This window comes from Lissotriton helveticus, chromosome 8 (assembly GCF_964261635.1).
Source record: "Lissotriton helveticus chromosome 8, aLisHel1.1, whole genome shotgun sequence".
Taxonomy (NCBI): Eukaryota; Metazoa; Chordata; class Amphibia; order Caudata; family Salamandridae; genus Lissotriton; species Lissotriton helveticus.
In genome coordinates this window covers 1,102,739,711-1,102,767,270 of record NC_136069.1, presented here as the reverse complement: position 1 = coordinate 1,102,767,270, position 27,560 = coordinate 1,102,739,711, and the positions used below count along the sequence as shown (strand labels likewise).

General features: G+C 40.5%; 1 protein-coding gene across 1 annotated transcript in view; it reads right to left on the bottom strand.

Annotated features, from left to right (window-relative positions):
- Positions 1–27,560, bottom strand: part of MXRA5 (matrix remodeling associated 5) — a 302,010-nt gene that overhangs the window by 16,446 nt on the left and 258,004 nt on the right. Inside the window, exon 5 of the mRNA XM_078657987.1 lies at positions 1,479–6,662. Within this exon, the coding sequence (XP_078514113.1) occupies positions 1,479–6,662 (5,184 nt within the window). The remainder of the gene's footprint in view (positions 1–1,478; positions 6,663–27,560) is intronic.

The following is a 27,560-nucleotide window of genomic DNA, read 5'->3' as shown; positions in this document are numbered from 1 at the left end:
AATTACTACTACAGATTATACATACAGTCAATCATTCTTTATAATTTTCAAAGAAGAAGAATAAGGTTATTTCTGGGAATCCAATATGGGGTTTCTATATTAATCAGACAAAGAATATAACTACTTTAATCTCTCCAGAGTGTAATCTTAACTATTATTGAAAATAGTTGAAGCTATTGGCTAGAACAAGTAAATAGATTTGTCCCAATTATTTTGTGAACTGGAAAGCTACCAGCCGAATTTGAATGTATCTGAAATGTAAATGTATCCTCGCAAATTGAAAAGTGCTTTAACCCAACTCCACATTGCACATTATAAATAATTTTTCATTGTTCACTATAAATTCACATACTGCCAACAGATTTTACCACCTACAATTTCAAACACTGCTGACAGAAAACAACATTCTTGATCGTTTTAATTCAGGAGGCCAACCCAAATCCCTTTTGTTTACTTCTTATAAGGAAAGCCGAAACAGGACTTCTATCAGGATTTAGTTTTTAATGTCTTAGTGTAATGTGTAATCATCAAACAAAATGATCACCTACGTTGAAATGCTGTAGTACTATTGCTGCCTTTTAGTGTTTAGGTAGATCTAACCATCTGCTATAGTGGAGCGATTTATGGTCTATGCAAAAAGCAAAAAAGACCCAGAAAATATCCAAAACAAAGGCTAGTCCAGAATAAACTTAGCCACATAATAGCATATTTACAACTTTTAGCAGAGTTTTGGGGAGTGACATGCAGAACAATTGTATCTGCCTATGTTTTCCTAGGCATTTTAACAATAAAGTGAAAAGCAAATAAAAATGTTAAGAAACCCAATCATCAGACGTGTTACCTTCAGCACCATTACTGACAACATGATTCCACAGGAAGGGATATTCTCAACAGTGAATGAAACAACCGATAATGTGGCATGAGAGAAGTCAATGTGGGTCAGAGCTTATAAACCAGTTTAAGTAGTTGCCACATAATGTATTCCGGGTAAGACAGACACTGACATATTACAGGACGTCCCAGCTATTTGCGGCTGCGAAAGACAGCAAATGTGGTGTGAAGGCGCAGGTTACGCATGTCGCTGGAATGGTATACAACGGTAACCACGCATTTTTTACAACGCGGTACCGTTACCACGCTACTTTTACCACACAAGTCGTTACCACGACTTGCGCTGGGGGGCGCTCCAGGATAGTAAATAGTTTAATTTACTATCCAACTCCTTTCCCTAGAGTCCACGGGGACTGGAGTTGGAATAGTAAATTAAAAAATTTACTATCCAGCGCCCCTCCACGCAAGTCTTTGTAACGACTTGCGTGGTAAAAGTAGCGTTGTAACGGTACGCGTTGTAAAAGTACGCGTGGTACCGTCATACATCCCGCTGGAAGTAGACTACAAGACCCAGTTAGCAAACATGTGGAAGTGAGTAAGTCTGTGCAAGAGTAAGGTAGTAGAAAAAATATATATATTCTTCTTACCTGTAGAGACTTTGGTCCATGTAAGAAAAGGCTTTGGTTCACCCACTGTGTCACATGGGAAGAGGGCATCCATTTCAGCAGGGATGGCTAGGGTTTGATATCCTTTTGTTGTTATTTTCGGTATTTCTTTCACTGTTTTGAAACTAGGTGAAGGTTGTGCAGCACTCGAGCTATTCAGACTGGACCCTTTTGCATGTGGTGCTAATGGCAAATATTGATTAATATAGTGCTTATTTCTATTGATGAAAAGATTTGGTGCTTGGTGAGTCGTCATTCTTTGAAGGATTGTTGAAGTTGTGGTCATCAAATGTGTTGTAGGCAATGATCTCTGCGTAGTTGTAGGCTTGATCTCTTGCCGTGCTGAGGCTGACGTGGTCTGTAGTACAGAATGTGTGGCGTTATGGCTAGCCGAGACTGTTGCCATATTCCTTTCTCCCAACACTGTTGGCGGCTTTGGGATGAAAGGTATCAGTGGTTTTGAGGTAGTAGTTAGCCTGTTAAAGGTTCTTGTTCTATTAAACATTTGTGGGATTCTGGGGTTAATATAATATGGCACACCTTGATGTGGGATTCTCACAGCAGTACCCTTAGCATCTGTTGCATAGTTATTTCCAAACAGTCGATGGTTTATAGTTGTTCTACTATTTCCCTGGTTGCTAAATCGACCTGGAAATATAGGATTAGGTCTATGTAACTGAAAGGGTGTTGTAGCAGGTTGGTATGTATGCATCCTTCTCTCCTGAATTTTGTCTGCAGCAAATGCTGTAATTCCTGGCTTGTTTGTGAAATGGAGAGGTGAGTTAGTCACAAAATATCGTGAGGGCCCTCTGGTCGGTAAATACGGTGGCTTGATTGTGCCTCTGTTTTGACTGTAGTGTGGGGGGACTGCAACAGGCCATTGGTTGAAATTAGATGCATGTCCAGGCTGTCTGCGAAAGTGTGAACTCACTAATAAACTATTGTTTAACCTTCCACTGTATATTTCTTTTGATGGTTTTTGGTTTAGATTGGTCTGAATCCTGTTTTGGTATGAGAATGAAGTACCATGCTCATTTAACTGAGGCACTAGTTTGTTTTCGTTGTTGCCAATTCCATCATTTGTTCCCATTTTTGGAGATTCAACTTGATTGAATCCAATCTGTTCTCTTACATTTTTGGTGGATGGAGCTGGAACGGAGGACAACAAAGTAACCAATGAAGTTGGTGGAGAATGAGTTACAGGTTGTGCAAGAGGAACAAGTGCAATTTGTGTAGCTGGAGACGAGGACTCTGTTTTCACTGAATTTCTATCGGTCACTTCATTCAACTTCACTATCACATGCCTTGTCTCTTCTCTTTTAGGTACTTTCGTAAATCCTGGCACTGGATAAAGAGTAACTGATAATGGTTTGTGCCTAATTTGTTTAGTGATTGAATATTCCCGTGTGTTGTGTGATGCAGAAGTGGTGACTGTCTTTGTTGTATGTATTTTAGCAGCAGTACTTGATTTTCCATTACCATGGATTACAGTAGGTGGCTGCGTTGTATATATAGCTGAAGGCACCATGAAACCCAGATCTGTGCTTGCCAGATTAATGGGTAATAGGGTAGTTGGTAACCCTGATGTAAGTACAGTTGATGTTGTATGGTACAATTGTCCTTCTGAGCTAATGTAAAGGGAATCTTCTTGAAATGGAATAATGGACTCTGGAGTCAATGACTGATCAATAATTGCTGGTGTCACCACCTTCACTAAGGTGTCTGGGTAGATGGTGCTGTCTGTGTGTGGCACATCATCTATGGCATCATGCTTTTGCCCAATGATAGTGTTTCCATGATAACCATCATTGTAAGTTGCCAGCGTACTTTTCTGCTCTGCAGGATGTGCCAAATGTATTTCTATGCTTCCTGTTTTTTTCCCCTTTGTCCTATGCCTACTGTTTGTCATTTGAGTAGTCAGGGGTATAGTAACAGGTGATTGAGTAGCTTTAATTGCAGTAGTAGTAGTAGTAGTAGCAGCAGTAGTAGTGGTAGTATGCATTATATTTGGTGGTTCAGGTAACTGAACTGTAGGCCGTGTTACTGGAGTAGCAACTTTTCGTTTATCTTCTGACAATTGCAAACCTTTGGTTGCTGTGGTTGTTTCCATGGTTGTTGTTACATATGCATATTTTCCAAACTCCAACTCAGTTCTATGCTTATTGTCATGCAAAAGGTCTAGTCTAGAGGACGTTTTGGTAGAATGATCTATTTCAGACATTCCTATATATGGTTTTTGAATGGTAGGTGCCTCTGGCAAGGTTATATGGGTGGGAAGAAAATTTTTTGGTCTTGGGCGAATCCTATTTGGCCGTAATCGTCTTCTCCCATTGGGTCTTCTTCTGGAATTCTGTATATCATTATTAGCTATTATCATGGAGGCTGTAGTCCTTGGATAGTGCGTCATGATTTTTATTGTTGTAGCCCTTCTTGTACTTGGTACAGCTGTTGTAATTGGGCCTGGTTCCTCCAATGGGGTGATACTATTTGCAATGATAACATCAGAGCTAGCTGTTTGCATAGATGCTATAATATGTTCTCTGCTTTTGGAATGTCGATTGGAAGGTACTGGTGATGTGGTCTGGCTGTTATACCAGGCTCCATCAAGTCCAATTTCTCCAGCAGTGTCTTCATTACTAAAACGGGCCGAATTTTCATATGATTCAACTCTATTGTCCTTATTTGCTGCTTTATCTGTAGGTGACTGGGGCAGAGGAATCACAACGTCTATGGCAGCAATGGCACCTGTTGGCTGTACTGGTATGACGGGAGCAGCGGCAATGGTGATCAGGTCCGTAAGGTCCTCACTAATAATGTCTCTAGGTAGCACAGTTGTATCTTCAACATTTCTGTCCACATCACTGAGCTGTACACTGGCAATCGATTCAGTTTCATCAGTACTAGTTTCAGGGTGGTCAAGTGCTGGAGATTTCAGTGGAAATTGACTCTCATCGGTGTCAAAAATATCTGGAAATGGGTTTTCCACTTTGATGTGCAAATCACTTGAAACAGAAGGATTAATCACAAAAATCAATCCATCCAGAGACTCTTCTGTCATACTATTTATGCTTTCTTCAGTTCCAAAAGATGAATCTGTTACAATGTCTTCTTGACCTGGGGCAGCTGAATTGAAATCAGATGAAACAGTGGATATGGTTTCAGTTTCAGATGTGGATAGCTCCTCTGGTGATTCAAATACTTCATATTCACTGGGCTGTTCCATATTCTCGATTGATGGGTGTTTTATTGTTGGCTCTTGAAATGATGCAGGTTCATGTTTGGTCACTGAGCTTATGGCAGAAGTAGTGGTGTAGAGAAGATGATCTTCTACTATGTTTGAAGCATCACCTGATGATTCTTCTATTTCTGTTACTGGCCCTAATGTTGGATGAAGAGGGGGCTTTGCTAATGGAGAGGGTGTTGTCACTTTACGCCTTAATAGTGGTGCTGTTGTCATTCTTGTGTTAGAAATAGGAGGGTTCAATGTGGTAATGGCAATATTTTTGCCACGCACCTTTGCCAAAATGTCAGCCCAATGACGTGGATCAATTTTTTTGTTGCCCATATTAACCCTCCTCCTGGATTCAAAAACCCTCCGACCCTCTGCAACATTGCTGTCCTCCTCTCCTTCAAGCGCTTTAAATGCTTTAATCTTCTGCCTATCTTTTTTGTTTTGCTTGCTTCGTGCTTTTGAAGGTCGATTATTTTTTTGCTTAAATGACACCTCTCTATCTTTTATATTAAGAGATTTTTTGGGCACATCCTCAATTTCTCCATCCCCTGATCCATCCTCATTGTCTACCACAATCGGGTTTCTGTTCGTAGATATTTTTACAACTGGCCGCAGTTTTTTTTTCCGTTTGTCAGGTGATTTGTTGGATACTTTCTTATTTACTTTTACATTCAAAGTGTACTGATCAGCCCCATGTTGATTGACAGCTACACATCTATAAAAACCACTATCACTAATTTGACTGTCTTGAACTAACAGGGTGCCATTTTCCAGCACATAGCCTCGTGAGGTATTGAAGGAGGCATTAAGAATTCTGTTGTTTGGAAGGATCCAGTTCAACTGTGCTTCAGGTACAGCAATGGCAGTACAGGGCAGCATGATATGCTCTCCAACATTTCTTTCAACTACAATAATATTGTCAGATGGTTGAATGTCTGAAGACTCAACTACAATTCTGAAGGGCATTATATCCATATCATTGTTGAGTTGGGCAATACAGTGATACAAACCAGAATCAGAGGGATCTACATTGTTAATAACTAACTGCCCACCATTTGTGATGGAGATCCTGCTAGAAGGATTGTTATATGGCGCTTTCAGCTTGGTTCCATCTGGAAGAACCCATTGTATTGAGGGGTTGTCAGAGGCCTTAACATGGCAGCTCAGGTGACATACCCCACCTTGAACTACACTCTGAGACCCTTGAATCTTCTCATTTTGGTCTATCATAACCCATCCATTTCTTTGGTAGTTCACATTCGTCACTTGGATTGACTGAGAAAACTGAGTGAAAAAAGATAATGTGACTTTAGTTGCTGTGCTCTTACGTCTGTTTAATTGAAGACTAATCAATGGCTGCATGAGCCATGCAGGCTCAGTAAGTAAATGAGCCTTAACACCAGTGTAATAATAGGCATCATGGTTCATATCTTGTTTGTATCTGTAGCTAATTTTGGGGTCCTTGTTGAGCATGAGTCCTCTTTGTAATTTGACTGGCACTTCACTGTAATAGGCTATAAGTTTCCATAACTTTTCATAGTTTTCACGATTCATTGGGCATTCAAAATCCAATGAAAATGTTGCATTGACATCAATTTCTTCAGGTATTGTCTGACTCAGAAGAATTTTTTTGAAATCTGGTGACTTCCTTACAGTACATGCCATGTTCACCATATTTCCATGCTCATCAGTCATGTTCAGAGAAATATTGCCTAGCAAATCTCGAAATTCTTCCATGATGCTGAGTTCACTCTCATTTTCCTCTACATTGTTGTTGCTATTGTTTTGCTTCAGAGGAGAATATATAATTGGCCGATTGCAAGAAATATCATCCAGTGTTTGTAGCTCCTTTTTACGCAAGTGTTTGGGGGCGGAGCACATTGCACATAGCTGGCCACCTTCATAGGCTCTGTCTTTCTTGCACTTTAACACACCTTAAAAAACAAGAACAAAAAATAAGTTGGTAACAATTGCATTTGTTAACTTGAAATAATATTTAAGTGCAGATTAGTTAGAAATCTTTTTGCACCTATGGCAATTACAAAATAAACAGTTTCGTTATATGTTATTATATTTGTTTGCAAGAATTCATTCAGTAAGACCATTGTATGAGTGAATCTTTCAACTCCAACTGCTATGTCAAACACAATTATAAACGTTTGTCCTTTGTTAAGTGGCTAAATTTGTCTGACTTCAATTGAGTCAAGATCTAGATGGCCCAACTCACTGAATGTGATGCCTTCAGTAGTCACATACTTTACATAGGAAAAGAAGACAATCAGGCTGTAGGAAATCCTTCAGTCTGACACTGAGAGGACATCTTCGACTCTGAATGGGGACAATTGACCTTCCAACTCTTAATCGTAAGCAAACTCAGAGCCTGACAGCAGGAGGTCTTTTCTGCTTTTGAGGGGTAAATTATTTGATTAAAGTTCATAATTTCTATTTATTTTCTCAGAATGCATGTGCTTTCTCTTTGTCAAAATATATGCGCTAAAAATATGCTCTAAGACGGAGTGATTGAGAACTTTAATACAAACATCAATTACATAATTAATGACTTTATTTGAAGAACCACATTGCATGTCAGTCACCTATACTTTCTAGACCACTTTATTCCATGAGTGTTTTTTAGGTTGACCCCACTAGTGAGGCATTTTGTGGCTTCCAAAGAACATACAGGGGCTTTCGAGCCCACCCCATTGCTTACCATTGGCTGTCTTTGCTTGTCACTCTCATTGCCTGCTTCTTATTCGTGCCCCAGGTTGTCAATAGTATGCTTGTCTCACCCTTCGAGGATTGCCTCTTTACCATTGCTTTGAGGGGCTGCCGTCTTTGCTGCCATTGCTTTCTTTCCAAGCATTACTATTTTCTTTTGTGTTGAGCACTCCATAAGAATACGTGTTTTCGAGCCATCTACCTCATGTATTTCTCTTCGCCATGTGCTGCTCTGACACCCTTCCCCTTCCATGTTGTATTTGCCTATGTGATTTTCCCCATTGCGTTCCCACCACCCTTGCCTCAGTGTTGCTTCTCCATTCCTCCCTCTTTTCCCTAAATTTCTCAACCCATCCCTCTCTCTCGGTGTTGCTTTCATATCTGAACCCTCCGCCTCCCCCATGTTGCTTATGTGTTCACACCCCCAGTTTCCCCTGTGATGCTTCTGCCTTCCCCAGTTTTGCTTCATACACCCCACCGCTTCCATTAGTGCCCTGTGTTGCTTCTGTTTTTTCTATCCTCCATCCTCCCCTTTCCCAAAAACCCATTTCTTACCTTAATAACTTTAAAATAAATGTGGGGGATGTTTTGTTTTCTATTTAGTTACCAATCCAAGTTAGATCAATAACTAAAAAAGAAGTACCTGTGTCATTTTGTAGGTGCATACATGCAGTGTGCACACATCTATAAAATAATACAAGCAACAGTGTCAAAGCCTTTTTTTCTTTTTTTAACTTTATCCACGCTGCACAGCATGGCTGAAAACCACTGGCTTAGCCAATATGTCTTAATGATGAGAACAATTTTCTTTGCCAATCCTTGGCTTTTGATGGAGTGTATTACTGCATCAAAACATCAGTATTGACCTATTATAGGAAATTAGATTCAATTTAAGACTGCATTAAATACATTTGGGCCTTTAAGTAGAATGAATTGTTAAGTGGGTAGAAATGGGGAAAGGGAGCTTTAATAACCCAATATTTAAACATATTGTAGAAAACAATTGCCTGCATAAGAGTATTTGTGTTCTTTCAATCGATGGATTCATATTTTAGGGTTATTATAGACTTATAGGGACGATGCAAAGGCTGCCAATGTTAACAATCCATTTTCAACATTAGCTGTTCAAAAACCAGATGCACTGTTTCACACTCTGAAGCTCTAGACATCCCGACTAGAGTAAAAATAATAAAACTTGTGAATTCACTTCCAGATCTTCGAGAAATAAACTCTCCCAATGTTTATAGGGTTGGATTTATTCCCAGTCCTCAGGCAAGGAATATAGACACAACGATAACATGGGGTCTGTTTCATCTTTAGCAGAGTAGGTATTGTTGCACAAGGTTACCTTGGGTCCCTGGGGTATCCTTGAACAGAAGGGACCACAGAACCTTATCCCTCTGCATTTGAAACATCTCTCAATAGAGACCCTTTAAATCAGTCAAGGAACTCCAAAGCTATCCCCAGACAGCTCCTTAGACCACTCAGGAGGCCTAGCAGCCTTCTCTGCAGTGCATTGTTTCGAGATAATTTCAGTGAAAATCTAAGAGTCCCTGTGTGTGCTGTTAAGGTGGTGGTTCAACCCGAGATACTTCTGCTTGATACAGCAGGCACAAACCCTGTTAGATCTCATCAGTTAGTGCCCTCTGCATTTGCACCATGCCATTCAAAATCCTGAGCAATCATAATTCAGTATTCCCAACCTGATTAACAGAGCGCGTAGGAGTTAAGCGCTACTCGGAGCATGAGCGGGCAGGACCACATATTTAGCTGGAACATCGCAGGGCTAAGGCCATAAATGAAGGATCTGGATTGGGTAGCATTTATCCAAACAAACAGCATTTGCTGTTTCCAGGAACCTCAGTCAATTTGTAATGTGGATTTTGATGGGTATGCAACTTTCTGCATAAACGCCACAAAAGAAAAAAAAGGTAGGACAAAGGGTGGGTTGGCAAACTGGGTTTCAACAAACATCCATACAAACAGACTTGAAAAATATTAAGTTAATGCAAATATTTCATGCATAATAATCGCTAGTGATATACACATAACTGACATCATTACATCTATTGTCCCCTTAGAGCCACCAAGAGTTATCTTGCCAACATCAATGATCAGGAGTTGTATATTACATGAGCAAGGGAAAAAAATTCTGAGAATAATGTTCTCAGAGATCATAGAAAAAAGTGCTATGAAATTAAAACCATTACATAAATGTGCCCGTGCTTGAGTGAGACACACTTATTTGCCCTATAACCTTGATATAACTTTTAAACCATTTAATTTGGTTCATTAGTTGTATACAGTATTAAATGGAGCAAGTTGGTGGACAAGTATTCGTAAATGTTAGCAACATAGGCATACACATGAAAAGTGAACTGATTTTTTCAAGACTAGTAAAAAAACAAGCAAGCCAAAAACTGTACCCTAGACCATCTGATAATTGAAAAGATGATCTCCACAAAAGGTAACCAGGCAGAGTCAGGCAAAGTCCTTGTCAAGCAAGCAAAAACACAACAAATTTCCACATATATTGGCAGAATAATATACACACAAACATGGCTCTTAGGATACATTATCTAAGGGCACAGCTCACGAGACACCACCACGCATTTATGACTGGATAAAGGCAGTAATGATTTCAAAATACATTGGGCATGGTCGCACAACAACCTAATGTGATGGACGGGATATCACTGTGTTTCTCATGGAGTATCCTGTCTACCAAAATCTAAATACTGTCATAAATTCAACAAATGCCTACATCTAAACTGAATGGAACCTCCATTTCTCAGTGCTCCAATCACTACGCCCCAAACACTGTTTTCCTATCTGCTGGATGAAACTTCCAGGTGTGCTTAAAAGTCCACTTGCTCTCAATCATGCATTATTGCATCAACAAAAAACTTAAATTGCAAAACCTTTGAAATACGACATATGGAACAATGTTCTCATTTTAGATGTTTTCAATTTAAAAAGTGGCAAAAACAAAAAATGTATTGAAACTTGAATTAATCTTAGTCACTAACATTTACCCTGGGCCGCACTCTACTCCCTCGTTACCTTGCACAGTGTGCCACATCAGCAGGAATCAACATTCTACAAACCCAATAAGAACAGTCCAGTTGAGGTGGAAGACTAGGTCTCTTCTGAACAGGAACACACGCAATCCCAGATGGGTTTCAACCTTGTTGGACTTCATCAGTGAGATGCTGCTTGATTCCTATAGTACAGCAAGAATGAAAGCCACGTTCGACTATCCTCATCACATCTAGAATATCTGACTGAATAAAGCATAATTATTTTTGGTGCTACCTAAGGATTGGAGGGGCTGATATGAATTCAAGCATGGCATCCATCACTTATTGCAATATTTTTCATACAAAAATACATCATATGCAAATCCTTATTTTTTTCCTTTAAATTGCACTAAGTGGCATTGAAAAGGGGAAAATAGAGCAATATGTGTTTAGGAAAAACGAGAGAAGATAAATGAATTGTAGAGAAGTGTAAAAGAAAAAGCCCTCTATAAAGAGGCAAAGAACCCCCCCCCCCATAAGAATTCAAATTTATTTGAAATTTTGTAATTCAATATTTTTACTTCCCAAATTTTGACTGACAAATTCATCTGCATGTACTACTTTTCAAGGTTCCACTAAAAAGAGCAATTATCCTGACAAAAAACACAGAAGACGGATCCAGAATTTTACATCAGTGGTACTCATGGTATTGAGAAGGTTAAAGGACAGACTAGGCTGTGCTGTGGTTTGAAAAGAAACTCTCAACCCTTGCGTTCAGAGATAATACTTCTTATGTAGGCAGAGCCTGTACAGAACTAAAGTAAATTGAAACTATATGCCTGCTCTGGGTATCCACTTGAAAAGGCCTGCATTAACTAATGTTTGTCCCAAAGCATAGTATCCAAAATTTCTGCAAAGCCTTGTGTCAAAGGGAGAGTGAAACTAATGCACCATATCTACTAATATATGGCACATTTTTCTCTCTGTTTGTGCCGGTATGCGCACACCATTGCATCATACAGGAAGGGTGAGTATGTTTTCTAAAGCATAGGTTTTATTTTAGAAGAAGACTTCAGCAAATGCATTCTGTCCATTTAGTTTGCCAAGATCAAGCAGAACTTGTGCTCCCTACCCCCCTGTGGAGGAGTTGCTAGATAGTGAAAACCAAGTATTTGGCTACATAAAATCAATACAACCAGTTGAGTTAAACCAGAACATATTACCTGCTGGAAAATCACCCTACAAAATGGTTGCAAATTCACAAGTCCATGCTGTCCCAATGAATGAGTATATTATGGTGGGGCCAACCAAAGCTTTTACATAACTTGGTGCAAAAGATGATCACCGGACAGCGGACACTTTCTTGGACTGTTCAAATTGCACCTTGCTCTCGAATGGCAGTGATGCTTCTGTTATCTATATGGGGGATGTGCAGGTTAACAAAGTGTCACAAGGCCTACCGATACCTGCAGTGCCTTTATCTAGGGTTGATAAGAAAAGTTTGAAATCAGGGTCACCTATTTTTGAGACAACAAATGATAATAATATATTTGGCATATTTGGTCCGGGAATATGTGGTGATGAAAAGGCTAAGGATGATCATGCAATTTTAATTCCTATAAAAAATGAAATTACAACCAACCATCAGGGTGCTCATATTTTAGGTCAAGTTGACATATCACTGATAATATTTTTGGCAAGCCCGATAATTCACGGAACTCTGCTGATCTTTTATTTCTGGACAAATATGATGTTCTACCCAATGTTGATGCACATACTACAATGAATAATATAATGAATAAGAATGCTGATGATATTGGTGTATGGAAAGGCTTGTTAAACACAATTAATGTTATCACAAACGCACTTGACTTTCATTCCAATAAACTTGAAATTCAGGTGGATCTTTTAAATACTTTAGCAGTCTATGTGGCCGGTATTGATTCAAAACTACAAAGTCTGACAGGAGTGGTGGTTTAAGGCCCAGACTGAGGTTAATGACCAGCTGATAAGAGGCACATATTCTCATATTTTGGATAAAATGTCTAATCTTCCAGAAATTGTAGTTTTCTTTGATTTGTGAAAGAAGTTCAAAAAACAGCAAGCTATCCTGTTTTGGATCACAATTTTGCCTTTACTAAGAAAGGGGATGATAATGTTTATTGTGTAAACAAGCGGCAGCAAGAAGTTGCAATAAATGTGGGTTGTGATAACTCTGGATTTCTGGAGGAAGTGGAAAGGAAGACTGAAGTCAGCTTGTGCTTGGATACACAAGCAGAGGATGGTCATGTCCTGCATGGAACCAAGTATGGCAAATCACTGAATACTGCTAAACCACAGTGCTCATGCACAGGCGATAGTCTAACTAATTGTCCCTTGTTATCTAAATGTTCGAGGAAAAGGCTGCGGAAAGCACGGAACAAGGCTAGAAGGTCAGCTGCTATAGTAGCTACAGCAGCAAAACCTAAGGATTATTATCCTATATTTAAATCAGTTGTTAAAAAATGCATACCTAAGGTTGGTGCTGTGACAGATGGAGATTATACCACTGTAATGCCAGTTCCAATAAGGGATAATGACCAGGAATTTGCGATTGGTAATAATAATGATGTTCTTAAACCTGATGGCATAATTAACTTGATTTGATAGCTACTAATGAAAAAGGGGTGACTGGGTTGAACAATAAACCACAGGGGTCTGGATCTTTGCGTATCAGGGATTAGTAAATGGTAATGATAATGATGTCCTTAAACTTAATGGTATTACAAAATCAGACCTGGTAATTATTAATGATGAAGGGGTGTCTAGGTTGGACAATAAACCACAGGGGTTAGGATTTTCACTTAAGGATACCCCAAAGCTGGTAAGTGCTGTAGATATACTAGAATCGGTTATTACTCAGAGTCAATCTCTATCAAAAATATCTTCTAAATCTAGTTTACCAAAAGATAGTAATTTAGGCATATTGAATTCTCATTGTGGTAGACAGGACTACAGCTGTAGAAATGGGGACACCAAATTAGTAATGCATCCCCTGTATGAATCCCAGTGGCCCTATGATAGTATTAATCAATTCTTAATCCTGAAAATCCTTTCTACTATCTCTGATTTAGCATCTATTAAATCCACCGATTTGGAGTCAGTTCAGTTCAAACAGGTACAGCCCAACTCTCTTTGAGAGTCTACTATTACAACTTGGTCTTCTAACGATATAGTTACTAAGATCTTAGGATCAAGTGTGTATTTCATGGACTATGGAATTAAGGTTGAGATTTGGGCTAGTGTACTATATCTTCCGAACTTGAAAGTTCTGCCCCGTAAGGTGGACAAAGGTTGTAAACCAGTAGAAAGCAACACACCTAAACCTGTACTTAGAGGAGCAGCAGGTCCATTAAATAATCAATCTTGCAGTTCTGGGCTGTTGATCATTAATTCCCCAACAGAGGGTACGCTGTGCGAGTGGCTACCCAAAAACAATGTACGAATGGAGGACCGGTCTTGGTTGCCTGCATCATTAGCAAAGGTTTACCGTGGAGATCACAATTGAATAACCGGAGCTTTGGATGTTAATGTAAATGAAATGAGACTATGCTCATGGAATGTCCATGGATTGCTCCATTTATTGTCAGACCCAGATACAATACTATTTTTAAACTCATTTGCAATCTTATTATTCCAAGAAACATGGTGTGAACAGATGACTCCTTTACCTGGATATAATGAATATAATATACCGGCAGTGAAAACTATAACATTTTGTTGTGCTAAATGTGGATTGGCATGTTACATCGCGGTCAATTTAAACCTAGTTGTGGATATGGTAGATTTTAATCTGGGTTGGCTCCAATGTCTTGTGGTAAATTCCATCGATCCGAGTTTAGTTATTCTTAATGTGTATCTAAGTCCCAGTAAAAACAAGTCTGCACAGTTGTATATCTTGTGGAATATGTTAACCACATTAATAGTTCAGTATCCTGATGCCGGTTTGATAGTATCAGGTGATTTTAATTTGCAATTAAGCCGGTTCTCAGATTCTAATTGTGAGTCAGAAGGTCTGGCAAGAGAATGCTATGACATTATGTCTGAGGCCGGAGTCAGCCAGTTAAAAGAAAGAACTAGGTTTATGCCAACGGTTAAGAATTCTAAACATTGTTCAATCATTGATTATACATTTGTATCAGATATCCTGAGACCAAATATGTCGGATTATAAGGTAATTGGCCGGCCAGAAAGTGATCACAACCTCCAGGTTGTAAAATGTAATCTTCCTGTGAAGCATCACTCTAAAACGTATGATCTTCCCAATACGTCATATTCTGCATATAACCTGAAGAGGTTGGTTTGTCATTTAGCCAAAGAGGAGGAAATTATGCAAACTGCTCAGGCATTAATAATAGGAATGCGATTTGGAAGTCCAGGGTGATATGAATATGATCAATAAATGGAATTTTATTACAGTGTCCCTCGTGGGAAAATTTGTAGCCGGTAAGACTAAGCGAAAATTAATACTCATTTAAATATCCCAAAAATATGGTTCCCGCCAAAATACAGAAGTTAAAGAAACTACTCAACAGAGCTGTTCAGGTGGCATATGTGCATAGATTTTGCCAGTCCCTTTCTGTGTATAAAGAAAATCTGAAGGAACTTCAGAAGACCTATAAACAAGAAGTCTGGAAAGCTAAACTTAAATACCAAACCGGGTTATGGAAGAGTTTATTACCCACCTCAAAACAAAATTTTGTAAAACAATTCTGGGCGGTTATTAACAAGCTTGAAAGAGGAGGTTGTAGGTCTTTTTCTGTAAATATACCACAAACCAGCTGGGTTATGTTTATAAGTAATTTGTATGGTACGTCGGGCCAGAGGGAAAAACCTATTGATACACTGGATAGAGTTATGGGGAATAATATATTATTAAAAAATGTGGGGAATGGTGGGTGTCCGGGTTTGAACTCCATTGACCATTTTATCGATTCCAGTCTCGATTTAAATCTTGATTTAGAAACCCCTAGTTGTGACCAAGTAATGACCCTGCTAAGAGGGCTTCAAGCAAATGGTGCCCCTGGACCCAATGGGTTACCAAATGCCCTGTTTCGTGCTAATGGTGATATGTGGGCTGGCATTTTACATCGTATATCCAGGGAAGTTTTGACTATGGGAATGGTCCCATAATCCAGGCAAGGAAGCATATTGCAACCTAGTTATAAGAGCAGCCCGGTGGCTAATCCTGCTAACTATTAATTGATCTCGCTTACTGATGTTGATGCAAAGGTGTTTGCCTCAACTCTTTTGATAGAATTGGAAAATTGGGCTACACAGGAGGGCACAATTCCATTGAATCAGACTGGTTTCCGGAAAGGTCAATCCACTATTACAAATTTGCTGGCTTTAACTTTACTTGCAGAGAGGGCTGTCTTAAATACGCAAAATGTATACATTACTTTTATTGACCTTAAGGCAGCCTTCGACTCTGTGCCACCGAACCTGTTATGGAAAAAATTGGTTGATCGTGGCATCTCGAGGAAATTGTTGAATACTATCATTCTTTTATATACCGATACCTGGGTTCAAGTCAAGTTGGGTGATGGCAATTCCTTATCAAGGAAAAAAAGAACGTATAATGGCCTAAAGCAAGGATGTGTTCTTGCCCCCTGTCTATTCAATTTGTTCTAATCAGATCTTTCCCAGTATTTGGATGTGGAAAAAGGCCATGTTCTTAGGATGGGGAGAAGAAAATTAGGTTATCTTCAGTATGCCAATGATACCATCCTTGTGAGTCATACTCCTATCGGCTTACAAAAACTTATTACCGCCTTTGACGACTACTCCCAACAGAATGGCCTTGAATTGAATGTCCAAAAAACTAAAGTGATGAAAGTTGGTGTAGCAAAACAGAAATGTAATTCCTGGAAGGCAAGAGCAGGTACAATTGATACTGTGAAGACATACAAATACCTAGGGGTGGTGCTTGACAATCGTGTGACTTTTAAATTTAATCTTAAGGATCAAAGGGCTAAGGCTGTGACTCTGATCCTTGCTTTTAAATGTCTTGAAAAGTCATTGAACTGCCAATCATATGATTTTATTCTTAAAGTAATTAAAGCCAAATTACAACCAACTGTCATATATGGTTCTCCTATTACTAGAGGGAAAGATTTGAAAATACTTGACCTATTGGTGGTTAAGGTTTTTAAAGCAACCTTTGGGATTGCTAAATCAGTGTGTCAAGCAGGAATACAAATGGAGTTTAGTCTCCAGAGACAGAGCCTGGTATCAAAAGGAGCATTTTTAAAATGCATGGCCGCATTGTCTACATCAGACCTATCATCTTTAGGGAACATTTGTTGGCAAGAAATAGACAAGTCTGTTTATGAGGCTCAATGGAGATCTTATATTTTAACTTCCCTAAGAGACATCGGCCTGCAAATTGCACTGCAAAATCTAAAAATGCCCAATTATAAGTTAATTTTAAAAAAGCTTATTAAAATTGAATCGTGTAAACTAGACTAAATTGATTTCGCTGAGACAAATTATGCATGGTATGTGATTAATTCATAAAAATCACTACCTATTCAGCCGTATTTGAATCTTTTTTTCACAGCGAAATTCAAAAATATGTTTTTAAGGCTACGTAAGGGATTAAACCCAACGAAGGAGGGCACGCAATCATGGATTAAGCAGTAGCCGGACTCTAATTGTAGACTTTTTCGTTGGCCACAGGAAACTCTAGTCCATATAGTGTGTGTGTGCCCTAAGTTGATGAAGCTTCGACGTACAGTTTTGAGACCTTATTTCTTGGAGAGCGGGGTTAGATCTGCTTGTCAAGCATTAATCATGTCTTTATCTCGTGAATCGATTCCGTTATTGTGTCATTTGGTAAAAATGTTATTGGCAGTGGAAAAAATGTTTGATACAAAAAGGTAAATCTCCAGTATTATCAAGTTTTATAACTTAATAATAATGTTGGAAGGGTGATAACGTGACATCCTAAAAACAGGCGTGCCACTACTATTGTAAATTGACACACTTTATATTTGACTTAATGTGATGATTAGTGCATTATTTGCATATTAGCACTTTATAGTAAAATGATGCCCTTTATTATTGCTTTAATATTTTGTTTAAGGCAATGAATGTAAATTAGTACTTTGAAATGTAACTTGTGCATGAAATGTACATGAGAATACGTTGGTTTCAGGTATTTTTGCATTTGTATAAGGAAATAGTATGCTGTGCACTACGTCACCTTTAAAATATAAAATGTGCAATATCATTCTGTAATTATTGATGTTATGTGAATGGATTCTATTCTTTTGATAAGTTTTAACATTTTATATATTTGATAGTTTTTATATTATGTGCTGGGAAGATGTTTTTGTAAATGAATTTTTAATGATTAATCTAGTTATTATGATTGCGATGTGAAGTTGTTGTGATTGCAAAGATTTTAAGTACTCAAGCAATAAAGATTTATTACTATTACATAGGTTTTGTTTTAGAATAAGACTGCAGCAAACGCATTCTGTCCATTTAGTTTGCCAGGATTTTTTGCTATTGGCTAACCAGTTCTTGGACTTTTATTCTAAGCTAGACTTACTACCTGAGTCTCACTTACAGTAAATTCATTGCAGTTGAACTGAGTGTGCTGACTGTCAGTGTCCACCAATTGTAATAAGGTCACTGATGCAAAGCTAGGGTAGGAGGCACTTGGGTGATTACACGAGAGTACATGTGCAAACAAATGCGCTCATGTGTGGGCTGCTGGAGCAAGTCTACTGTTGTGTGCAGCTTGGCATCTAGAGACAGGTAGCCTGACACATAAAAATTGGCACTGATCTTGGGTAGGTATTCATAGTGTAGGTCTGCACTGCTTGCTGAAAAATCTGTGGTGTTTACTTTATACATTTAGTTGAAATCTGTCCTAAAGTACTGTTTTGTTCAATTGCGTCCTACAGAGTCCGTCAAGGTACCAAACTGGAGTAAAACATGCACACCAAGTTTGAATTTGCACTCCTCAATAATCCACATCTTATGGGACTTCAAGATTTGTCATATTTCTCTGACTCGGATCATAATCAGATTCCAGGGTTTCCCTTCTCACCACCACCAGCTCGGCCTAATTAATTACTCTGCTTAGAGGCTGAGTGATCAAAGACCTTCCCACACATAAGGGCAATTTACAATGGTTGAGGAAATCTGCATCTGATAATTGGCTTGTCACTCTGCCCCAGCCCAGGCTCACTGGAACAAAGAAGAGGGACCAGACATCTAGAGCCCACACAAAATGTGCTCTCATTTAAAGGTTTACTAGGAAGGCATGAAGCAGTGGTGTTAGCTAGGGGCGAGCTGTGGCCCTCAGAGGATCTCTTACCAGCTTGAATTATCACAGCATGCTGTGCAAGAGGGTTGGGACAGGGGTGGAAGGATGATGTGGCATCATAGGATTGTCAAAGGGTCTGGACCTAAAAATTTCCACCCTCACTAAAAAAAAACACCACTAAGGACAGACAGATGATAAAGACAAAGGCTTGGGAGTGACAACAGTGAAAAACGCCCAACTGGAAGAAGAAACCACCTGATGCCCTGCAAGAATGGACTGGGTAGTTTAACTCATGTGACCCCAGAACTAGGGTGGGTATCACCAGGGCCAGTGGTGCTGGCTCCCTTTTAAGCCAAGAGGACAGTTGGGGGGAATGGACCTGAATATCACTGCCACCTGGGTACCCTTTAATAAATCAGGAGGCTCTGGAGCCAAGGAATTGTGGCAAGGAGGGTGTTCTGCTGACTAGTTTTGGAGATGTAGTATAAGATGCCCCCTCCAGTGGGAGAGGAAAACCAGAAGCTAGAGGACACCAATGGAGTAGGGGGCCATACAATCCACCTTCCCACCAAATGCACCCCTTTCAAGGGAGGGAGGCCTGATGAAAATGCACTTAGTGGCTAGGCCTGGCCACCAGGAGCAAAATGAGTCCATGATGAAGAAAATCAGCCACACAGGCCTAAGGATATGAAGGTTTGAAGTCTGCCCCTCTTTAAAAGAGAAAAAAGTAGGAAAAATGAATGCTTATGTTCCCCTGAAATTTCTTTGAAATTCCCCTGGGGAAGACTGAGCTCCCAGGAGATGATGCAGTGCTCCCTACAGTTTCATCTAATTACTTTGCCCATTGGGGGTGTGCTCTGGGACCCCAAGCCTGACTTTTTAGCAATAGTCCTGAGCACTCATACAAAATAACACATCAAGTAGATGAATGTTGATAGTAATGTGACCAGGTCAACGTTGGAGTCTTTGTTTTTTCTTTAATTGGTCATCAGACACAAGTTACACACAGCCAGCCGACACGTGTTTCATCGGAGAAAACAATGTTCTCCAACTCTTCAGGGCTGGGAAATAGAAAAAGATGACCTCAGAACAAGGCATGGAATATCCATGTCTACAACAAAAAATATATAACTACCCACAATTGGTGGCGCATTAGACTACCGTCACCCAGCACGCGTGGAAACCAAAGAGAGAAATAATACAAATAATCATAAAGTACAAAAGGAAGTTAATGAAAACCACCCTCAGTACCACTGTAATGAGCTACATGTGAGCAACGTAAATCACAAATTTCGTGTCCACACTTAGCCATTCCTAGGTATGTAGGTGAATACATCAAAGTGTCGCACAAAGTGAGCAAAACAGACATACACAACTGTATGGATAGTAAGTGGCAGTGTGCATATTGCTAAAATTGGCTACAGTACATGGTAAGATAAAACACAATAAGATACCTCTGTGGCTGAATCCAAAATGGAAAAACTAATAGAAAGGAAGAAAAAGATAAAAGAGAGTGGAGTGGTTTAGTGAGAGCCAGGCTAATAGGCTCGGCTATTTCGAAAAGCTCTATTGGCGCCAATAAAGTGAGAGAAATGGAACGGCCAACCTTACCTCAAAGCCGGTGATAATTCCAACCCAGAAGGGTATATAAGGTCTTGGTACGTAGAATTTTACAACAGTAGTAGAGTACAATCTGTAGGAGTTGAAATGAAAAAGGAGAAAGAGAACACAAATAAGCCCAGCAGGCCAATTAAGGGTGCACTTGTTACAAAGGCAATAAGTGTCTTAATACCAGGCGCCTAGTAAGCATATTGACAGAGAAATCCGTTATCAAGTCAGGTTCCAGAGGAATAATCACTCACATGGTCACCATACCAAAAAGAACCCTCAGCGTAGAAATGGGCAGAACCCAACCACCAAATCTGTCCGGTCAGAGTCAAGGGTGAAAGGATAAATAATGGCGGACAGTAACTAGGTATACCCAAAAAACAGTAAGTACAAGTATCTGAAAAAACGAGAAATCACTTTATCAATCCAAAATTAAGGCAGAAACGAAGAAGGAGGTCATTTACTTAAGCCCACAAACTCAATTCCGACAAAAGTTCCGGTGGTCCCAGTATTGGCTCCGTCAGGGAAATAAACATAGATACATGTACAGGTTCTTAGTAGAATAGCAGTATAAGTCGAAGAAAAAGATCGGAGAATTAAACATATCTCACACGATTGAAAATTCAGTCAGGTATGACGCCTGTCATAGTCGATAAGTCATAGTGCAAGTCCAATCACATAAAGGTCACCTAAAAAGTGAAAGTGACAGAAAGGACACAAGAGCTTAAACTAAATTACAAAAACAGCCCAAAAGGTGTGTCCAGACACAACGTAAGACCATATTATGTCTTACGTGAGACAGGAGAGTAGGAATGCGACCGGATCAATCCCGGTAGAACACATGTGCGTGCTCTTGAAAGACTCTGTGGGCATTAAAAAAATATAAAAGGGCACATAAGATTGTAAAACGTTACAATTGCGTTAGAGCCACATATTTAAGTATTAAATCTGACATAACACCCTAGGAGAAAGTTAACTCAATTCGTCCGTGAACAGTGCCCGCTTCCTGGCGTCTTCCAACAATCTCGGAGTGGAGGTGAACACCCCAGAAGTACCTATAAACATGACTCGCCGTAACAACTAGAACGCGGTTGCCTGTACGTTCGACAAAGACTGCTCCGTAGTGAAAATAGAAAAGGTATTAGTTAGTACCTCGTGCGAAATGACCCCGTAGGTTAAGCCAATTGTATTGGGCCATAATGAAAGTCTTATTAAAAAAAATGAAAAATAAGATATTATTCACATAAGGTGAATCTCAAAATGGGCAGCTATTGATAAATTGATCACATACAGCTTAATAGATGCATGTAAGTACTATTGAATAAATCAGTAATTTGAAAGAAAATACTAAATAAATCCAAAAAAAAGCCATATTCCAGCGTTTGTTTAGACCACAGTAAACGGGTCATACTAAGGGTCTTGGTTCAGAGTAACCTATAGTTCCACTTCCAGAAGGTAAAATTGTCTGCAAAGAGCTGCTGTAGATCAAAGAAAATATCTTTATACCCCAGACGCAGCAATCATAGTCACTGTTCTTATATCAAATGTACGTGGTCCGCTACTAATCGATCCCAATAGAAATGAGTGTCCATTGAGTGTGCATCACTTTAAGGGTAATACAGTGAGGTCCCGGAACCATTTGCCTGGAGTCTGAAAATACAGGAGACCTAAGTCAACAATGAGTCAAGAACAAGGGAAAACTAACTAGTAACTTCAAAGGTAATGTCAACGAAAGCACGGTTGGGCAAATATATGGACTAATGTATGTATCAACCATCCGTAGTGACAAGTAGGAATAGCCAGAAAGAGATGGAGAGACAAACCATGGCATCATGCAGTTGATATTAGTTTCGATATCAAACGACTTATTGTCGCACCCTTTGAGTGTCCTAACCTTGTGTTTGGCCCATCTGCACACACCTCAGAAACCACATTTGTGGAAACCAGTGCTGTGTGGGGTGAGCCAGGTATCTGTCTTCACCGTCCAAGGTAGTGTTGGACTTAGTCTGTTGCGTAAAGTTCTACCCCGTCTGAACGTGATCTGTGGGTGTTTAGTGATATGATTAGGCAGGGTACTGTCTGCTTGTAGAATGTTCCAGTGTTTCTTGAGGCATTTGCGTAAGGTGTGACTAAGTTCAATGAAATCAGTAACCATACGGATCATCTGGTTGTTTGCATTGTGTCTGTCTTTAGTCCTTAAGGTGTCTTCTCTTTTCACCTTTGTGATTCTGTTCTCAGCTCTGTTGAGATGTGCTGTGGAGTATCCCCTACTCTGGAATCTAACCTTCATGTCCTTAATGCATTTATGAAACTCTGTCTCATCACTACAGTTTCGTTTGGCTCTAATGTACTCTCCTCAAGGGATAGAACTGATCTGGTGTACAGGATGATAACTTTCTGCATGCAAGATGGAGTTGCATGAGGTGCCTTTATGGAAAAGACGACTGTTAAGTTTGTCCTCTTGGATGTACAATTCAATATCTAGAAAATTAATCTGTGTGTTGATGAATTCCATTGTAAATTGCATACCATAGTCATTACTGTTAATGTAGTTTTAGAATCGTTGTAGTTATGACTGGGTACCTGACCACAGTAATAGGCAATCGTCAATATATCTGCCCCAAAATATGATCTTATCAATCCATGTGACTCCCTTATCTCCCCAGATCCACTCTCTTTCCAGACAACCCATAAACAGACAAGCAAAGGAGGGGGAAAATGTAGACGTCATCGCGACCCCCCTGATTTGCTCGTACCACTTGCTGTCAAATCAGAAGAAATTGTTGTGAAGAATAATGTGCATCATCATGATCAGTATCTCATTGTGTAACCATTCAGTGGCAGGTCTAGTGTTAAGCATACGTGTTATGGCTTGCAGTCCAAGTTCCGGCTTGATGTTAGCATAAAGTGATACCACATCAGGCATCACCAGTATCATGCCAGGCTGCCACTCCAGATCTGCAAGGAGACTCAATATGTGTTTAGAGTCTTGGATGTAAGTAGCCAAATTACGTACCAATGGACCTAGAAACAGGTCCACATATTCTGACAGTTTTTCAGTTGGGCTCCCAATACCTGCCACGATTGGTCTGCCTGGTGGGAAAGCTTGGTGTTTGTGCACCTTGAGCAATGTGTAAAGGCGCGGATAGGTTGGTCTGAAGGCCTTCAGGTAAGCCAATTCATCGTCGTCAAAAAGGCCCTTAGAAGGCCAGTCCACCTGATGTTTATTGATCAATGTACTCAAAGGGCCCATCGGGTTGTGATTAATCAGTTCATAGCAGTCAACGTCATTAAGTTGAGACATTAGGAGATGATGCAGTGCTCCCTACAGTTTCATCTAATTACTTTGCCCATTGGGGGTGTGCTCTATGACCCCAAGCCTGACTTACTGTCAGCCAAGGAGGCCCCATACCGGGGTTCCAGTGTTTTAGTCATTGTCCCTGGGGTCCTCATCCCCCAAGGTTCAATTATGGAATGAGGAAGGCTCTGGGACCATCTGGAGCCCTTGAGAGCATGACTGATGTCCTTCCCTCCTTCCTCTGCCAATGTCTGGAGGGGTGCACACCAGTCAGTAGTTCCCACCCACATGAAACATTGGCTGGTTAGGGAATATGCCACTTCCCTTGATGGCAGAGAGTGTGTAAGAGGTCAGGGCAGCTAGAGATTCAGGTGGGAGTTATCTCCTTGCACTGCCCGCCTTGTATCGAAGTAGCGGTCACCCAACCTACCAAGAACGAAATGCAGCGTTAGGCTGCATTTTAAAAATGAAACAAAAGAAAAGACAATGTAATGTGAAGTGAGGTTGCCAGTTTCTGTTCATAAACATTCATAAACTCTGGCTTGTAGTGCCTGCAAATGCCCCATAAGGGGGCCAATGTGCATACCTGCTTGCTTGTAGTGCCCCAATGATGGGGAGGGGCACCAGCAACATTTACCCAATGCTCTGTTGGGGGCTGTATGAGGTCCAGCAGAACCCAGGAATGTTCTTAGGAAATTAACTCTACGTGGCCTAGGGGCCTGTGAGGATGTCCCCAGGGGATGTTTATATTGCTTTGAAGTACTCTCAGAGCAGGAACTTTTGCTCATGGGCTCTAGAGTTTGGGGACCCCCTGTGGTTGGTCCCATGGCTGCATTTTCTGCCCTATAGAGTGTGAAGAAAAACTCAAACAGGCGTTGTATTTAATTAAGATGCTTTAGTGACACAATGGATATTGTAAAATGAACCTTTGCCATTGTAATGAATGCTTATGACTATAAGCACTGGTTCTATTTATTTAAATGGTGAATCAAGGTTGAGTAACAACATGTGGCTGATTCTATTAAAGTGGTAAGACCCTGGCAAATGAAACAATGGCTGTAATGTACTCAAATGTACAAGTTTAACCTATCGTCAAAAGTCACAATAGCCTGATATGAGCTTAGCGTGCAGTGCTGTAGCGGGCCCTGCCCAGGCCCGTGAATAAATCTTAGGAAAAGCTAGATCACCACAGTGTACTTGACACAACATGCACAGCTAGCATGTTGTTTCTAGTACACATTGGTGATCTAGCTTTTTTCTCAATACCCTAACAAATCCAGTAGGCTTGCCTCATCTATACTGACTTCCCTTATAATGTGTTACATTGACAAAGGATAACATGGTAATTTCTAATAATGTGGTAAACCCCTGACAAAGCCAATAGACCTGCCTTTATCTAAAGACTCCTCATTATATTATGATGTGCCATCTGGTATAAGTGGGGGATATTGTGATTATGGACTCAGTAGAGTGCAATGTGATATGAGAGTGTCACCAAACGTATTTCCATCTTCCAGATATATATATATATTTGCAAATAAATGCATAGAATTTAGTAGAGTGCTGCAATAGAAGTATTTTTCTTTTTAAAAGAAAAGGCCCTGACTGGACAATAATTTATTCAGTGTTCATGTTGCTTGCCAGAGAACTGGTTTTCTAGCCCACACCACCTATCCTGAGTAGGCCTTGGACTGCTTTGCAACTCTGCATGAGCCAAATTTTAGAACATGGTACTCAGTCCCACTAAAGAGACAATTGTGGACCTATTAGTTGTCAAGGACTCACATTGTTTGCAACTAATAGCCCAAATTCCTACAGGGACCCTCCCACTACAAATAAATCCCTTAAGACTCTTTTCACTTTGTATGTGTGTTGATTAATGCAGCACACATTCAAACGTTGGAGAAATTAGGAGAAATAAAAACATTTCTCCTCATTACACCTGGCTCTTTAAGGGCTCGGGTTTTGGTGCAAATCCTTTTCTACGAATGGTACAAAGATTTTGACCAGGCTGAACAGATTTCAGAAATCACATGCAGTGGCATAGTTGCCTTTGAAACGCAGTCTTGCTCAAGCTACAACACTGAAAAAACAACTTTCGTGGGTAGGCTTTTATTTTTTATTGTCTGTAGTTGTAAAAGTTACAGTGACTCAAGTTAGGTGGCTAAATGGTGCTGATCAATGACGTATGACGAAAATGGCCAGGAATCCAGGTATATCATGTGGTAATGGGCCCAGTAATCCTCGGACCCATGTGCTATTCCCCAGTGCAGACATGAACTTGCAATGGGTGACAACTAGGGTGGTGATACCATCTGGAATCATTAACACCAGACCCGTTATTAAAGTCCTTCTACCAGTCATCTGTGATAGGGTGATTAAAGCATTTCCCATTCATGAAGAAGCATTTTCAAGGGAATAAAATAAATAAATAAGCAAGACTTATGAAACACAAGAGGAAGAATATCAGAGGTTGCATTAACAGGACTAATGAGATATTTGGTCCACATCATGTATTCAATAAGAGATAAAAGTGACATCTGAGAATATAATTTGGAGCATCAACAATCTCACCATGAAAATAAAGAATTAAAAAACTTGTAACACATGACTGTAGAAGCAACAACAAATGTAGCCTTCCCTGAAAGTTTGGAGTTGATCTGTCAAGCGGGGGGCGAGAAAAAAGGAGGGTCCCAAAACTTGTTTTTCCCATGCAATTTTCCATAGGACCTTTAGCCGGGGCTACAGCCCGAACAGCAGAACGGAATTACACCAAATTTGGCAAAAAGGTAGAGTTCGGTGCGCAGATCACCCTTTTTGTTAAATGGTGTAAATCCGTTCAGTAGTTCCTGAGAAAATCAAAAGTAAAATCATAAGTATATCTTGAGGAGCTTACCGTTTGTTTACAGTACGCGTACCTTCCCGAGCACGAGCTGAATGCTAATTGGCTGTCAACAGTCCAAACCAGGAAAAGTTGGCAGCCATCTTGTGCCTCGGTAGAACCAAGTCACAAGAAAGCAGAAAAACAAACGTGCACAAGGACCCCCAAGGCCAAAAAAAAAATATTTTTTAAATCGCAGGGTACGCGTAGGTATGCGTACCCCGTGAAAAATAAAAGGTCTACTTTTTTCAAATTAGCCCCCGGGGGGGCCAAATCCTGCATGCATAATTCAAAAATGTGGGGGGGGCCCAATTCCCCCCACACTACCTCGGGGACCGCCACCCCGAGGGCAAAGTAATTATGATAGCCAGCCCCGGGGACCGCTACCCCCGGGGATTTTGTATGTATGTTCGGGGCCTCTAAGGCCCCCTGAGCCCCGGGGATCGCCACCCCCGGGGCTTTGTTATGTAGTCTGCGGGGGGCTCATGACCCCCCTGCAGCCCCTGGCACCGCCACCCCCCGGGGCTTTGTTTTTTAAAATACATTTTTAAAAAACATGTGTGGGGGGGTTAAGCCCCCCCCACATGCCACGGGGACCGCCACCTCCCCGGGGCTCTAAAATGTAAAATAGGGGGGTCCGTGACAGACCCCCCAGCCCCGGGGACCACCACCCCCCAGGGCTTTGAACAGGTGGGAGGGGGCCCGAGCAGCCTCCCTCATGGAGCCCACGATGGCCCTGGGAACCGCCACCCCCCAGGGCCAGCTCCTGCAGTGTCCCGGGGTGCCTACCCCTGGGACACTGGGGGCGTGGCCTCATTACACCTCTCTGCAATGCAGCCCCCTGGCGCATACTGGAGGTTGCTGGTGGGCTAGTTGGCCCCCAGGGACCCCCAGTATGCAAGGGGAATTAGTTCCCCCTCTGAAAAAGCCCCAGGGGGCTGCGTTGCAGAGAAGTGTACTGAGGCCACGCCCCTTTTTACACCTCTC